Consider the following 17,946-nt stretch of genomic DNA (forward strand, 5'->3'; position numbering starts at 1 on the left):
AGTTGGTTCTCTTCTCCACTTTCTGAAGGATTGTTTTTGGCTCTAATGATTTCCTTTATCTTACTGTTTAGCCACGCCGGCTGACGTTTAGTCTTTTTTCCCTTTTTTCTAATACGTGGAATATATTTGTCCTGAACCTCCAGGATGGTGTTTTTAAACAGCATCCACGCCTGATGCAAGTTTTTTACTCTGCGAGCTGCTCCTTTCAGTCTTTTTTTCACCATTTTTCTCATTTTGTCGTAATCACCTTTTCTATAGTTAAACGCTAGCGTACTTGATTTCCTAGTTTCACTTCCTTCAATGCCAATATCAAACCGATCATATTATGATCACTGTTATCAAGCGGCCCTCGTATCGTTACCCCCTGCACTAGATCATGAGCACCACTAAGGACTAAGTCTAGTATTTTTCCTTCTCTTGTCGGCTCCTGAACTAGCTGTTCCATGAAGCTGTCCTTGATTTCATCAAGAAATCTTATGTCCCTTGCGTGTACAGATGTTACATTAACCCAGTCTATATGCGGGTAATTGAAATCCCCCATTATTATTGTGTTGCCCAGTTTGTTTGCGTCCCTGATTTCCTTTAACATTTCCGCATCCGTCTGTTCGTCCTGGCCAGGCGGACGGTAGTACACTCCTATCACTATCCTTTTCCCCTTTGCACATGGAATTTCAATCCACAGTGATTCCAAGGAGTGTTTTGTTTCCTGCAGAATTTTCAATCTATTTGATTCAAGGCTCTCGTTAATATACAATGCTACCCCTCCACCAATCCGATTCACCCTATCACTACGATATAATTTGTACCCCGGTATGACAGTGTCCCACTGGTTATCCTCCTTCCACCAGGTCTCAGAGATGCCTATTATATCTAATTTTTCATTTAGTGCAATATATTCCAACTCCCCCATCTTATTTCTTAGGCTCCTGGCATTCGCATATAGACATTTCAAACTATGTTTGTTGTTCCTAAGTACATCATGCTTAGTACTTGACAGTATTAATTGGCAATCTTTTGTCTGATTTTTATTGTTATTTAAAGATACCCGATCTACTACAATCTCTTTTGCAACCTCACTATCAGGATACTCTATCTTCCCTGTTATGGTGATATCTTTGAAAGATACCTTATCCCGAACCATGCTCTTTTGAGCGACTGTCGGCCTTCCCCCCATTTCTAGTTTAAAAGCTGCTCTATCTCCTTCTTAAACGCCGATGCCAGCAGCCTGGTCCCACTCTGGTTAAGATGGAGCCCATCCTTTCGGAATAGGCTCCCCCTTCCCCAGAATGTTGCCCAGTTCCTAACAAATCTAAAGCCCTCCTCCCTGCACCATCGTCTCATCCACGCATTGAGACTCTGGAGCTCTGCCTGTCTCTTGGGCCCTGCGCGTGGCACAGGTAGCATTTCAGAAAATGCTACCCTGGAGGATCTGGATTTCAGCTTTCTACCTAAGAGCCTAAATTTTGCTTCCAGAACCTCTCTCCCACATTTTCCTATGTCATTAGTACCCACATGTACCAAGACAGCCGTCTCCTCCCCAGCACTATATAAAATCCTATCTAGGTGACGCGTGAGGTCCGCCACCTTCGCACCAGGCAGGCAAGTCACCAGGCGATCCTCACGTCCACCAGCCACCCAGCTATCTATATGCCTAATGATCGAATCACCAAGTACAACAGCTGTCCTAACCTTTCCCTCCCGGGCAACATTTGGAGATATATCCTCGGTGCGAAAGGATAATACATCCCCTGGTGGGCAGGTCCTGGCTACAGGAGTACTTCCTACTTCACCAGGGTGATGCTCTCCTTCTAGGAGACCTCCCTCCTCCAAGGTAGCACAGGGGCTACCTGACTGGAGGTGGGACTTCTCTACAACATCCCTGTAGGTCTCCTCTATGTACCTCTCTGTCTCCCTCAGCTCCATCAAGTCTGCTACTCTAGCCTCAAGAGAACGGACACGTTCTCTGAGAGCTAGGAGCTCTTTGCATCGGGCACACACATATGACACCTCACCAATTGGGAGATAATCATACATGTGACATTCAATGCAAAAGACTGGATAGCACCCCTCTCGCTGCTGGACTGCTGACTCCATCTTAGTGTGTTTTGAGTTTTTCCGTAATTTAAAACTTGCTAAAGTATTAAGGATATCAGCCTATCACTAACTTACAGTTCCTCCTTTAAACCCCAATCTTCAAGTTCCGAAAGCACAAGCAAAATTTGTTCACTTACCAGAGAAATATCCTCTTCTCCCAGAACTTATTAGAAGGAAAGCTTTCGCGGGTACTTCTATCGATTTATTTATTTATAGTATCATTAATAAATGACAGCAAATGTACAGTCTATCCAATCAGCCCAACAAGGTGGCCAGAGTTGTATTTGCTGCTCTGTGCAGGTTACATCCCTCTAGGCCTTGTTTAAAGTGTGAAGGACATTTAATTTGGCTTCGATTCCCTCCTCTGTCTATATAAGGATCCTCTGTATTTATCCCACATGTTTTTGAATTCTGTCACTGTTTTTGTTCCTGGCACCTCCATTGGGATGGTATTGTAAGCATCTACCACTCTTTCTGAGAAAAAAGTATTTCCTGATGTTACTGCTGAGTCTACTACCCTGCATCTTCAATTTATGTCCTAAATAACTATCAAGTACAAGCCGCTCTTGAACCCGTGATCCCTGGATTGTGAGACAGCTGCCTGTTCCAGGAGGAGCTACTCTGCCTGCTCCAGGAGGAGCTACTTTCCCTGTTCCAGAATTACCTACTCTGCCTGTTCCAGGAGGAGCTACTTTGCCTGTTCTAGAATGAGCTACTTTGCCTGTTCCAGGAGGAGCTATTCTGTAGTCATGGCTCAGCAGGGAAAGAACTATGTAGTGAGGCAGAGGGAGTGAACTTGGAACTAAGTCCAAGATCATGGAGTGTGATTTTTAAAGCCACTGCCATGTGTTAAACGGCAATTTATTCCACAAGCCACATATTCTACCCACATTTAGCAGTGGTGTCCTGGAGGCAGGGTTATGGCAAGAACTGAAAAAAATGCATCTAGGTTTGGCTTTTCAAAAAGTACATGAATGATGGTTGGAAAGATTATTCATAGATAAAGCAAGTGCGAGTCTCTGTGGGAACATTTGAGTCTTTGAGTAAAAAGTAGTCACAGACTTCCCAGCTATGGGGGAGGACGAACATTTATTCTTAAGTGATGCCTACTATGCTTTAAGGTGTTTAATTAGGGCTGGAAGATACCCTTTGCTAGAGCTATGGGATCATAATCAAAACAATGTGCGTGATTCCCCCATTCAACATTGCTCTGTTTTCAAGGCCTGCAACATTAAAACAGCAGGTATTTGTGACCTGGATTGGCCACTGTTCAAAACAGGATGCTGGGCTCGATGGACCTTTGGTCTTTCCCAGTATGGCAATACTTATGTACTTATGTAGCACAGGGGGTAAAAAGCATGATTCAGTTGTAGAATAGTCCTTTCATTAAATTGCACCACTGTACTTGTGCTGAAAGGTCGCACATACTTTAACATGAATCAGGTATAGGTGTTCCCAGGGTGTAGTTTGCATTGATACATGAACTGCTGTACACACGTGTAAATTAAATGTGCTGAATGATTGCACATACTTTAACACACATTGGGTATAGCTGTTCCCAGGGTATAGTTTGCATTGATACATGAACTGCTATACACGTGTAAAATTACATGTACTGACATACTTTAACACGGATCAGGTAGAGGTGTTCCCAGGGTATAGCTTGCATTTTTATTTTATTTATTTTGTTACATTTGTACCCCGCGCTTTCCCACTCATGGCAGGCTCAATGCGGCTTACATATTGTATACAGGTACTTATTTGTACCTGGGGCAATGGAGGGTTAAGTGACTTGCCCAGAGTCACAAGGAGCTGCCTGTGCCTGAAGTGGGAATCAAACTCAGTTCCTCAGTTCCCCAGGACCAAAGTCCACCACCCTAACCACTAGGCCACTCCTCCACCATTGATACATGAACTGCTATACATGTGTAAAATTACATGTGCTGACGTACTTTAACACGGATCAGGTATAGGTGTTCCCAGGGTATAGCTTGCATTGATACATGAACTGCTGTACACATGTTTAAATTACATGTGCAGGTAATAGTTTGCCTACGTCCGTTCCCAGGAGTTGTGCTAATACATGCAGTTACCTTTTTCTGAGTTTGACCATGTTTGCTGTTAGACTGATCCCGGGAGTCTATTTAATAATGTTAGAGAAGCACCTATGATGCCTTCATAAAACCGGCTTAAACTAGGCTCCTCTCTGCCCTATTAACCCAGGTACCTTGTTACAGAATTGCTCCCTTTATATGCACTGAAATACAGACTGCATTCTGAGTGAGTTGTTTCACATCAGCCTGTGAACTCCTTCCAGCACATCCACTGTAATTCTTTTCACATGAAACTATGTTCCCCTCACACACTCCTTCTGCTGATCAGCCCTCCACATGACACCTTCCAATGGCTCCTGTATAACTCCCCTCTTGTGTTCCTCTCAGGATTGATGGATCATAGGTTTTGAAGCAGCCTGTTACTTCTTCTGTTTTCATGTTTAATTGTATACCTGCTATGTCCTCTGTGTAGTCTGAGATTTTTGGGAGATATTAGAAGGGGTGTGAACTGGAAGGAGAGCACTAGGTTCTTGCACGAGTGTTGACTTCTGACCAATACTGAGCATTGAAGATATACTCAAAGGTTTCTTCATGATCATCGCTTCTCAGACATCATCAGAGAGGACCTCGTCTCCTCATTCATTCCTCCCTATGCGATGTGTAGATATATGGACGAATATAGGCTTTGTCCTGAGGAGATGACAGGACCACGAGCTGTGTGCCTGTGTGGGTTTTTATGCAGGCTGCACAGTCTGTCTGTCCTGTCTCGATTTCTCTGCAGTAAAGTGGTGAATGAGTGGAAAAGGAGAGTTCCCAGTGGATTCCGCATGGCTGTGAGCTTAATGAGCAGCCTTGGGGTTCTGGCCAGCCCTGCGCTGTGTTCTCAGATTTGCTTAGACGATATAGTTCCAGAACTCAATAATCAGGAATGGCTGTTACCCTGAGGACACTTACCGAGCTTTAATTAGAGCCTTTTGGACAATCTGCTTCTGTCATCAGCTTGCACAAGTTACCATCTTTGTGCAGTGTCCCTTTTATTTACGTAATAAGAAGTCGTTCAGTTGACAAATGAAGTTGATTGTGTTTTTCTTTGAGTGTAAGGGCATCAGAAGATCACATTGATATGCTGACTCTCTTTGTAGGGACTGAATGATAAAAATACATAATCTTAGCAGGGAATGTGGAGAGGAAAAGGGGGGAGGGGGGTGTCTGCTGGGGTAACTTACCCTTAAATAAACTCAGTGTCAGGCTCGGCTCATTGTGAAACTGAGACAATAATAAATGCAAACACAGATAGTGAAAATAGGGGTCCTAGAAAGAATGTGTACACGGAGTATGTACACTGTAAGTTGATATAAATGTGTACACTGTGATTGTGTGGATAGTATGAGAGTGTGTACACTGTACAGTCATATAAATGAGTACTAAATGTGTACACTGAATGGACGTGTGGTATGCCAGTATGTACATTGTCTATAAATTTGTATACTATGGGAGTGTGTGTACTGTACATACATACATGTGCTTCTATATGTCTGTACAATTGTACAGATACACAATCCCAGACCAAACGGGAACCAACAGGGACTGTGTTTCGGCTCTCAAGCCTTCCTCAGGAGTCCTCTAACAAAAAAATATTAAAAAGATACAATAAGAAAGAAAATTCAAATTTTTACATAAAAGAAGCATGTTTTGCACATATGGTTACTTTGGTTTCCATGCTTTTATGCAAAAATGTGCATTTTCTTTCTTATTGTATCTTTTAAGTATTTTTTTGTAATTGGACTCCTGAGGACAGCTTGAGAGTCGAAACACGGCCTGTGCTGGGTCCTGTTTGGTCTCGGATTGTGAATAAAAGCTCTACTTATTGTCATCTTGGATCACCCTGTGGCTTAGTCACTGCCACTTGTGGGTTCCAGTGCTGTATTTTGTGGAAATGTTGGTTTTATTTTTCTCCATGGACTCTCTGTATTTCTAACATGTTTGTGCCTGTGTCTCTATATTTCCAACACACGTGTTTATGCTTTCCTTTTTTTTCTCCTGGTGTGCATCTTGATCTGGTTTGTGCTTTCTCTTGCTCTCTGTTTCCTTGTTTAGGTTTCCCATTTTCTAATGCTCTTTGCTTTTTCCTTTTCCCCAGGTGTCCCTGATTTCATCACTTCCTCATTCAAGTCTGTCTCTGCCTGCCCATGTCCTGCTGCTCTCTCACCTTTGCTTGCTGAGTGCTCCTCTGAAGATTACAGTACTTTTAACTGAGCTTTGGCTCAGCCTCCTGTTCCCTGACCCAGCTAGTCCTGTGATGCAGCTGCTCTTCCGTATCCCTAAAAATGCTCCAGAGTCCTGTGTCAAGCGACGAGGAGCAGAGAAGCGTCCCCGAATACCCTGGGGGCGAGTCAGACTCGGACAGCTCCGGGGAGGAAATGGCCCGTGGTGGGAAGAGCAATCCCACATCTGCCAACAGTAAAGCTAGTGGAAATCATCCGTCTTCCGCTGCAGCAACACGAAGGATCAAGGAGAGGTCCCTCTCCGTCCCTGATGATGCCCACTACAGTATGATGGTCTTCCGTATTGGGATTCCCGATTTGCATCAGACAGTAAGCAGATCCCCCTCTTCTCTCTCTCTCTGTGCATGTGTGTCAGATGTGTGGTATCTGTGGAGATATAACTGCTTTGGTGAGAATGGGTATCAATTCAGCCTTCCAGTAGGGAATGGTGCAGGAGCACTAGGTGTAGGGATGCTCGTAACTCCTGCAGTCCCAGCCTGTCCCAGCAGAAGGCGCTGTAGGGAATGATGCAGTAAGTGTTAGTAATATGTAAATTATCTTTAAAATCAAGCATGGCACCGGAAGATTGGAGGGTGGACAATGTAACTAGGGCCGCCGAGAGGGGGGGACGGGGGGGGGGGGCAAAATTCCCCGGGCCCGGGCCTCCGGGGGGGAGGGGCCCGGCGGCGCTGCCGCAGTCTGGCCCGCCCACCCTCCGTCGCTCCCTGGCATTGAATTTAAGCGCCTCACCTTCGAAAGTGCAGCAAGCAGTGGGCAGCAGACCACTCCTTCCTTTCGTGTCCCACCCTCGCCTGATGTAACTTCTGTGAGGGCGGGACATAGAAGGAAGGAGTGGTCTGCCGCTGCTTGCTGCGCTTTCAAAGGTCAGGCACTTAAGGTCAGTTCAGAGGGCCCGGGGGTGGAGAGAGGGCCTGGTGGCGGGTGGAGGGGGGGGGCCCAGGGGTGGCCTTGTCCCAGGCCTGGCCCAGCCTCTCGGCGGCCCTGAATGTAACCCCAATTGTTAAAAAAGGTTCCAGAGATGATCCGGGAAATTATAGACCGGTGAGTCTGACGTTGGTGCCAGGCAAAATGGTAGAGACTATTATAAAGAATAAAATTACAAGAACATATACATAAGCATGGATTAATGAGACAAAGTCAACATGGATTTAGTGAAGGGAATCTTGTCTCACCAATCTATTACATTTCTTTGATAAAGGTGAGCCGGTCAATATTGTGTATCGGGATTTTCAAAAGGCATTTGACAAAGTACTTCATGAAAGACTCCAGAGGAAATTGGAGAGTCATGGGATAGGAGGTAGTGTCCTATTGTGGATTAAAAACTGGTTAAAAGATAGAAAACAGAGAGTAGGGTTAAATGGTAAGTATTCTCAATGGAGAAGGGTAGTTAGTGGGGTTCCCCAGGGGTCAGTGCTGGGACCGCTGCTTTTTAACATATTTATAAATGATCTAGAGATGGGAGTAACTAGTGAGATAATGACATTTCCTGACGATGCTCGCAGGGAAGGATCTGTCAAGTTTTATAGGTTGCAAGTTTCTTGTTCAGTAATAATTGAATAAATAGAGAGGGGGAGGAGAGGTTCAAAGTTAAAGTTTGATGACAGAAGTCTAATAATATCATAGTTGGTGAGATTACTTGTTACAGCTGAACCAACAAATAGTATGTATGTGTATTTTTGAGAGGTTTAATAAAAAATTGTTGAAAATAAATTTCCTGACGACACAAAGCTATTCAAAGTTGTTAACTGGCAAGAGGATTGTGGGAAAGAGGAACCCGAACTATAACTACGTAATGCAAGGTTCCACATTAGGAGTCACCAATCAGGAAAGGGTGTCATCGCTGATGATACATTGAAACCCTCTGCTTAGTGTGTGGTGGCGGCTAAGAAAGCAAATAGATTGTTAGGTATTATTAGGAAAGGAATGGAAAAAAATGAGGACTTCATAATGCCTTTGTTTCGCTCCATGGTGCAACCGCACCTTGAATACTGTGTGCAATTCTGTTCACCGCATCTCAAAAAAGATATAGTGGAATTAGAAAAGATATAGAGAAGGGCGCTGAACATGATAAAGGGGATGGGGTGATTTCCCTATGAGTAAAGACTAAAGCAGCTAGGGCTCTTCAGCTTGGAGACGAGAAGGCTGAGGGGAGATATGATAGAGGTCTATAAAATAATGAGTGGAATGGAACAGATGGACTTGAATCGTATGTTTACTCTTTCCAAAAATACTAGGACTAGGGGGCACGCAATGAAGTTACAAAGCAGTAAATTTAAAATGAATTGGAGAAAATATTTCTTCACTCAATGTGTAATTAAACTCTGGTATTCATTGCTAAAGAATATGGTAAAAGCAGTTAGCTTAGCAGGGTTTAAAAAAAGGTTTGGATAAGAAAAATCCATGTCATTATTAAAATGACTTGGGGAAAATCCACTGCTTATTTCTAGATTAAGCAGCATAAAATGTATTGTACTGTTTTGGGATCTTGCCAGGTACTTGTAACCTGGATTGGCCATTGTTGGAAACAGGATGATGGGCTTGATAGACCTTTGGTCTGTCCTAGTATGGCTGTACTTATGTGTATGGGAGCTCATAACTCTTGCAGTTCCAGTGTGAAGAAACAGTGTGTTTTAAGCCTGTAAAATGTATTGGATATTTTCCTGATTTAATTATGCCTGAAGTGTATTTCTCCTATTTGGCCAGCAGATGGTGCATGTTTATGCTTAAAGCTGTTACAGAGGACTGACGTCTCTTTCTTTTAGTTGGCACACAGATAATAGGAAGTGACTGTAGTGATATAACCAGTTTTTATTTGAAACTTGACTTTTCTGTGCTCTGATTGGCCTGGAGTTTGAAATTACCCAGCAGTTGTTGCTGGCTATTGCTTCAGTCTTAGCCTGGAAGAAGAGGGAGACAGATCTCTTTGCTAAGGCTCTGTGAACAATTATATGTCCGGATCTTCCCCGATACTGTTTAGGCAGTATATAGATGTTTAGTTAGTTTTCTAATTGACCCATTTTCAGTTACTTGTTACTGTTTGCTATTTGCACATTTTTGTCCACTGTTCAATATTTTTACGAGAATAAACACAATTGTTTGTTTGTTCTGCCTGTCTGGACTGATAAAGAATCCTGGTGGTTTGTGTGTTGGGTCTGTGAGTGCTTTCTGGGAGCTGTGGGACCACTGGGAGTGTGACTTCCAGTAACCTAGAAATCACTGGGGATAATTGGAGAGCAGGAGACTCGCCCAGAAGCGGTTGTGACCCAGTCAGTGAGAGGAGGGTGCTAGTGTAGAGCACGAGCAGCAGGTGCAGGCGAACCTGAGCTGTGCTGGGGATAGAGCCTCTAAGTGGCCATGGGTTAACCCTAGGCAGGTGGCTAGGCGTTTTGTGACACCCATCCTCTCCCGGCAGGGAATACTGCAGGAGATTGGTGCAGGGATGCTCACAGCTCCTGCAGTCTCAGCCTCTCCCAGTAAGGGGTGCTGTGGAGAGAGAGGGGTAGCAGGGGAGTACTGTTGAGCCTTGCATTTGCCCTTTGCTGTGTGTTGGCCCTTTAAGAGGTCTGGCTGCCTTGCCTGCTTATAATCGAACGAGAATAACGCCCAAGTTCCGACCTAAATCGGGAGATGGGCGTTTATCTCACAAAAACGAATAACGCGGTATAATCAAAAGCCGAATTTGGGTCGCTTTCAACTGCACTCCGTCGCGGATGCGGACAAAGTGGACGGGGGCGTGTCGAAGGCGTGTCGAAGGAGGAACTGGGGCGTGGTTATCGGGCGAACAGAGATGGGCGCCCTTCGCCGATAATGGAACAGTTTTGAGCTAGAATTTAGAACACTTTTCCTGGACCCTGTTTTTTTACGAATAAGGCCCCCAAAAGTGCCCTAAATTACCAGATGACCCCCAGAGGGAGTCGGGGATGACCTCCCCTGACTCCCCCAGTGGTCACTAACCCCCTCCCACCACAACAAATGATGTTTCACAACTTTTTACTTTCACCCTCAAATGTCATACCCTCCTCCCAAGCAGCAGTATGCAGGTCCCTGGAGCAGTTGTTAGGGGGTGCAGTGGACGTCAGGCAGGTGGACCCAGGCCCATCCCCCCCCCTACCTGTTACAATTGTGCTGCTTAATGCTATTAGTCGTCCAACCCTCCCCAAACCCACTGTACCCACATGTAGGTGCCCCCCTTCACCTCTTAGGGCTATAGTAATGATGTAGACTTGTGGGCAGTGGGTTTTGAGGGGGATTTGGGGGGCTCAACACCCAAGGGAAGGGTGCTATGCACCTGGGAGCTCTTTTACCTTTTATTTGTTTTTTGTAAAAGTGCCCCCTAGGGTGCCCGGTTGGTGTCCTGCCATGTGAGGGGGACCAGTGCACTATGAATCCTGGCCCCTCCCACGAACAAATGCCTTGGATTTATTCGTTTTTGAGCTGGGCGATTTCATTTTCCATTATCGCTGAAAAGCAAAATCGCCCAGCTCACACCTTGACGAATAAAACATGGGCGTCTTTTTCTTTTAAAAAATACGATCCGCCCCGCCCCTTCACGGACCCGTTCTCGGAGATTAACGCCCATGGAGATAGGCGTTTCTGTTCCATTATGCCCCTCTTGGTCTCTTTAAAATCTCTGTGTTGCTTTGGGGGTCCAGGCGTTGCTGTGGGAACTGTTACTAAGGAGACGTGGCTGTCATCTCCCCGGTAACAGGCAGCTGTGTGAGAGCATCCCACACGTGGGCTCAGCTCTCAGCATGTGCCGTGCAGCTTCTGCGTGTCACATATTCCTGTGCATGCATGTCAGCCGTGCCCGACATCTGCTTCTTATCCCAGAGCATTGTTGACATGCTGCTCTGGTCCTGCTCTTGCCGGGTTGTAATTCCTGTGTTTCACAGGGAACCTTGTGCTATATTTGGCTAATTACAACCATAACGAGGAGTTTGTGTCTCACTGGAGATGGCTAAGCTCCATTGGCTGCCGATTGCTAAACAAATTAAAATGAAAATCCATTTCCTACTTGTGATAGACTTTAGCCAGTGACTGGAACCTTTTTCCTGATGTGAGTCATTTCTTTTAACGAGTTCAGATGCAACATGGCTGGTTGTGTTGGTGTTCGTGAGACGTAGACTCTCATTTTCACATTAATTTTCTGGCTCTTGTAATTGTAAGCCACTTGAATTGTTTGTTTAGGTGAATTATAAATGCTAAAAATGTAAATAAGTTCCTTTTCCTTGCATTGACACGGGTGATGTGCTGCGTGTGCCTGTCCCTCATATGTGCTGATTCTACATAAAGACACACGATATGCTGGGTAGTGATGGATGAAGGCAGAGAAGCGAAGGTCTAACACATACTTACATATTGCCTTTAACTCACCCAAGACTTGCTCTTCTTTGAGCTTGTAAAAATGTAATTTTAATGTTAATGTCACAAGTGATAACCTCCCTTTTCAACAATAAAACTTCCAATCCATGTTACTCATAACTAAACACGTAAGAGCCGATATTCAAACGTTTCTACGTTCAGCCCAGCAGCCGATGAACATGCAAATCCAGGTTTTTGGAAGTTATACGGATAGTATAACCTGTTCCGGAGACGGGAAGGTGGTAGAACTAGAGGCATCAAATGAGGTTGAAGGAGGGCAGTCTCAAGAAAAATGTCAAGAAGTATTTTTTCACGGAGAGAGTGGTGGATACTTGGAATGCCCTCCCGCGGGAGGTGGTGGAGATGAAAACAGTAACAGAATTAAAAAATGCGTGGGATAAACATAATGGAATCTTGTTCAGAAGGAATGGATCCTCAGAAGCTTAGCGGAGATTGGGTGGCAGAGCCGGTGGTGGGAGGCAGGGCTAGTGTTGGGCAGACTTCTACGGTCTGTGCCCTGAAAATGGCAGATACAAATCAAGGTCAGGTGTAAAGTAGCACATATGAGTTTATCTTGTTGGGCAGACTGGATGGACTGTACAGGTCTTTCTCTGCCGTCACCTACTATGTTAGCTGCTGAGCCGAAAGTCTGTCTTCAAGGGTCAATACTATACTATTTCACAAATATATCCACACGCAAAGAGCGGCATTTGCAAAAGTTTATTCTGTAAATACCCACTTAAAAAGCCACTCTTTACCTGTGGAGATCCACACCAAGGGAACACAAGGGTATCGGGGAAAATTAGCAAGGTTGGGTTTACAGCAGCTCCAAAGGCTCACAGATTTCTAAAAAGCGCTCGTTTCAACCAGGGCGATACAAGAGAGATTAATCCTTAATCCCGTGTTTCTCATACCCGCCTCCAAGTTTGTCATCTCACTATTTCATTGGTGGCTCTTGCATGCATAGGTTTCTAAACTGGGCTGCTATCTGTGGCCGTGGCACCAGGTAAACGTGGACGTTGTGAACTAGCCGCCGGTTCATGCTGTTCATTTTTCTATGGGAACGTTTGTAAAACGGCTGCTGCTGCCTCTTTTCCTGGTAAATACATTTATCCCCCTCCCCCCCTCAGGTATTTTCAAAAAGGCCTGGTGTCAACGAATCCTTTTCTAACACAGCACCATAACGGAGCATGTCCTGACCTGTAAAGGGGCTGTGAAATTATCCAAATATCGGAGATATCCAATTGTGATCGGGATAAGATGTCCGTTCAGCAGTTGAAGCGACTGAATTACACATATGTTCAGGGCCTCTGGCTGTAGTTATGTATTTAATTAAAAATGCCGTTATTTAGATTAATACAGTCAGCGCAGCCACTAAGAACTGATGTTCGTAAAATTTTGTTTTTAAATAATTCCTTGAATGTAAATGGTATTAGATGACCGTGGCAGGGCCAGGAAGGCAGTCAATACATATTTAAAATTAAACTGAATAAATTAATTATTATTATTTGAACGTCTTAAAATCACAACAAAGATGAGAACGAAAAATAAACAATTCCAAATGTAAATAAAATCACAAAAATAAAATAGTTTAATGACTGCACTTTGACTTGTGTTACCCTGAAATGCTATGAGAACCCAAGGTTACACAAAATGTTACCCTGCAATATTTTAAGATGCCCCAGACCTCTATGATATGTTAATCTTTGATAACTTGAGGTGTCCTGGGTCTCTATGAAATGTTAATCTGTGATAATTTGAGGTGTCCTGGGCTTATACGTAGCCAGACTTCAACGGGAGGGGGGTCCAGAGCCTGAGGGGAGGGGGCACATTTTAGCCTCACTCCCCCGGTGCCACCGACCCCCTCCCCGCCGCCCCCCCCGCAACCCTTTCGACCCCCCCTTCCCGCCGCCAACCCTCTCCCACCGCATACCTTTGCTGGCGGGGGACCCCAACCCCCGCCAGCCGAAGTCCTCTTCTCGGCCATGCGGCGTTTCCGAATGATCTGATCAAGTTTGAATCTGTTTCTGTGCGTGCGTCTGACGTCCTGCAGTACAACGTGCAGGACGTCAGACGCACGCACAGAAACTTGGTCAGATCATTCAGCAAGCAACGCCTTGCGGCCGAGAAGAGGACTTTGGCTGGCGGGGGTTGGAGTCCTCCGCCAGCAAAGGTACACGACGGCAGCGGGGGAGGATTGGCGGCGGGAAGGGGGGGTCGAGGGGGTCGCGGCAGGGAGGTCCAGGGCCAAATCTACGGGGGCCCATGCCAGCTACGCCCCTGCTCTGGCCGTCTTCAAATCTAAGCTAAAAGCCCACCTTTTTGATGCTGCTTTTAACTCCTAACCCGTATTCACTTGTTCAGAACCCTTATTTTATCATCCTCACTTTTAATATTCTCTTATCTCTTATTTGTCCTGTTTGTCTGTCCTAATTAGATTGTAAGCTCTGTCGAGCAGGGACTGTCTTTTCATGTTCAAGTGTACAGCGCTGCGTACGTCTAGCAGCGCTATAGAAATGATAAGTAGTAGTAGTACCTTTGCTGAAAAAGCTTCACTGGTTCCCAATTCGTGCTCAGTTAGAGTTTAAATCTTCTTGTATTATGTACACAATATTACCACATTATTTGACTCCGTTTAACCTCGTCTTTTATGTGAGGTAGTTGCTTACTTAATCACCAATACGTAATTTTCCCTCTTTCGTGGGCATCCAACATAAGAAGGAAACTGGAATAATCTTTTGTTTTTCAAGCCGTACAACTTTGGAATAATCTGCCTATTTCTTTGAAATGCAATTCATTTTATTTCTGTCTGCAGAATTGTTTAAAAACCTATTTGTTTAAAAATATATATCTGTGCCACTATTAGTTATTAATGGCCTAATTCTATACAGGGCGCTAAAAATTACGTGCGGAAATTTGCACATCCGCAGTATATAGAATCTTGCCCTAATTATGATGAGATTCTTTTGTGCTTTTATGTAAGCTGCTTTGCAATTTGTATAGAGAAAGCTGTTGGAAATCACTGAGATGTTACCTGTGGTAGCCTCAGTCGTGTAAACTGCTGAGTCTATTGTGCATTGTATGGGATAGTGAATACTGTAAGTTTAGCTCCAGGCTACCTGTTACCTTTAAACTTTGGCGTTTTCTAAGGCGGAAGACTTACACTCTGTTAAGATGTTTTGATGCTGTTTTCATACCGAGCTGCTATCAAATGGACTGTTCTGTTAAAACTATTTTCTTGAATAGATTCCTGGAATTATAGGGTTCTATATTTGAAAGTTTATTTTATTATTGATTTAATTATTTTGATCATTTTACCTCCCCCCTTTCACAAAGCCACACGGCAATGCCAACCCATTGAATGGGCTGTATCGGGATTACTGCACTGGTAGATGCTAGGGTGGTTTTGTAAGATAGGGGGCTTGGTTTTTTTCTTATTATTCTGTTTCTATTACATTTGTTTCTATTTTTAATTATGTTTTTTTTTAGTTTTTAAAAATTTTTTTTGTTTCATTTGTACCCCGCACTTTCCCACTCATGGCAGGCTCAATGTGGCTTACATGGGGCAATGGAGGGTTAAGTGACTTGCCCAGAGTCACAAGGAGCTGCCTGTGCCTGAAGTGGGAATCGAACTCAGTTCCTCAGGACCAAAGTCCACCACCCTAACCACTAGGCCACTCCTCCACTCATGTTTTCCATGTTTGCTTTATTTATGAATTTATTGTTTATCATTCTATATTGTTGTATATTCTGATGTGTATTTGTGATCTGCTTTGGGTGAGATAAGCCACAATAGAAGTTCCTAAATGTAATAGTTTTAGTCGTTCCGAGCTGCCTGGGTTTAATTTGCATAATGTAGGGTAGCCTCAGTCATTCTGAGCTGTCTGCGTAAGTTTTGCATTAAGTGTGGTAGCCTCAGTCACTCTGGGTTTAATTTGCATTTTAAGAGGTAGCCTCAGTCAATCTAAGATGCCTGAGTTTAATTTGTTTTATAAGGGTTATTTTGTATTATGGGGGTAGAGTCAGTCACTGTAAGATACCAGCATATATTCCGTATTAGGGGGGGGGGGGGTAGCCTCAGTCAAGGTAAGGTGCTGGGGTATGGTTTCATATTGCTGTGTTTTGGACCTAAGGTTTTCCCTCTGCTCTTTTGCTCTTCCTGTTCTGTCAGAGCCATGAGCCTTTGTTAACAGCCACCCAGATATTTTTCCTCTTTTTAATATCCCTCTCCCCCTCCTTTAAACATACAGTGACTGGTCATTGTACTGAGAGACGTTTGCTGGGGGCTACATTCAGCACTCGACAATCATGGGTCCTTAATCCAGCAAGTACGTGTCACCATTAAACAGTAACTACGACGTCCTCCAATGAGGGCCTTTGAACTCTTCCTCCATGGCCCAGCTGGAGGACTGAACCAGGGACCTTCTGCATGACACCTGTTCCATGCAGGGGCATAGCCAGACCCCAAAGTGGGGGGGCACATCCCCCCCCCCCATTGCATGATGCTACTTTGGCTGGTGGCAGTCTCCAACACCTGCCAGCTGAAGCGTTTGTCCCGCACTGGTCTCGCATTGCCTGATTTGCTCTGTTCTCAGTTGTGTTGTGCATTCTAGTTTTGATGAAACTGAGCATTTGAGAAGTGTTGCGCATTCTCAGTTTCACCAAAATGAGCATGTACAGTGTGACAAGAGCGGAATAAGCGCTTCAGCTGGCGGGGGTTGGGGACCTCTGCCAGCCAAACCGAGGGCCCCAAAGCCAGTTTGGGGGGGCATGCCACCCTGTGGCCCCCCATAGCTACTCCACTGGTTCCACGGGCATGGCTTGCCCTGGATACATTCTGTGTTATATGTGATAATGTGAGGTGCAGTGAGACTCCCCTGGTTGCACTGAGGTCAGTCTTCGGCTTCTCTGTGAACGTAACCCTGTATTCAGCTGGACTATCCAAATATTCTCATAACCTGAACTGTCCCGGTGGGAATTGTCGAAGTTTAGAGTAGACCTGCTGTTTCTGCAGACCATCGATTTTTGTTCTTTTAGAAAAGCACTCGTGTGGCTGGTGCCCCTGCTGACTGCGTCCCTGCTTTTGAAAATAGACTTCATGCTGTTACTTGGGGTAGCCTCAGTCGCGGTGCGGTTTTCCCCGCTACATTCTGCGTTACCTGAAATGCACTGAGCCATCCCGTGTTACATTCTCACCCTTGTCTTTTGCAGAAATGCCTGCGATTTAATCCCGATGCCACCATCTGGGTAGCGAAGCAGCAGATTCTATGTACCCTGAACGAGAGCCTGAAAGATGTCCTGAATTATGGTCTATTCCAGCCGGCCACCAACGGGCGTGATGCCAAGTTCCTGGATGAGGAGCGATACCTGCGCGAGTACCCTCAGTCCTTTGAGAAGGGTGTCCCGTATCTGGAGGTAGTCACCCCTCACTGCCCACCCTGTCGTCATGCAGTGTTTGCCTACTCTCATGCCAAGGAGCTGAGCAGCCCTTTGCACCATGCCAGCCGAGACATCCCCTTACTGCTGCAGCCCCTAATGGGCACACTGCATGGTCTCTCTCTCTCTATCTGTCTTTCTTTCTCTCTTTCTTTTTCTCGTTCCTTTTCTCTTTTTCTCTCTCTCTCTTTCTCTTTTTCTCTTTCTTCTTCTCTTTCCTTTTTTCTCTTTTTCTCTCTTTCCTTTTTTCTCTTTCCTTTTTTCTCCTTTTCTCTCTCTCTTTCTCTCTGTCTCTTTCTTTCTCTCTCTTTCTTTTCTCTCTCTTTGGAGGCGGCGTCAGCTCCTAAAAGCAATCAGTAAGGGTTAATATTAGAAAACATTTTCAGCAAAACATGGTTTACACCTGAAAAAAAAATCTGTTTTAAAATGTCATAGGTATAGATGTGGCTAGAAGCACATGGCACACGCAGTCTTCACATCTGGGAGGGGCAGGGGTGGCAGTGCAAGGTGTGCACATACCTGATACAGGGCACACTGAGTACGTGCACGCTGCTGTTGTAAGTGTTAAAATAAGTTTTATAGATACTTCGGTATAAACAACCCCCTACAGATGTTTAGTTAGTCCAATGAAAAGTGTCATCGTCTATTTTGGGGGGCGGGTGATATTTTTGCGGTCAGCGCTTTTTTATACCCACATATTTAGTGTCAGTCTGTGC

The 17,946-nt window shown here is 44.8% G+C and overlaps 1 protein-coding gene across 1 annotated transcript in view; it reads left to right on the forward strand.

Annotated features, from left to right (window-relative positions):
* The first annotated feature begins 6,475 nt into the window (after positions 1-6,475).
* Positions 6,476-17,946, forward strand: part of SHANK1 (SH3 and multiple ankyrin repeat domains 1) — an 84,313-nt gene continuing 72,842 nt past the window's right edge. Inside the window, exons 1-2 of the mRNA XM_030194972.1 lie at positions 6,476-6,742; positions 17,006-17,209. Coding sequence (XP_030050832.1) covers positions 6,476-6,742; positions 17,006-17,209 — 471 coding nt within the window. The remainder of the gene's footprint in view (positions 6,743-17,005; positions 17,210-17,946) is intronic.

Source organism: Microcaecilia unicolor, chromosome 3 (genome assembly GCF_901765095.1).
Source record: "Microcaecilia unicolor chromosome 3, aMicUni1.1, whole genome shotgun sequence".
NCBI lineage: Eukaryota > Metazoa > Chordata > Amphibia > Gymnophiona > Siphonopidae > Microcaecilia > Microcaecilia unicolor.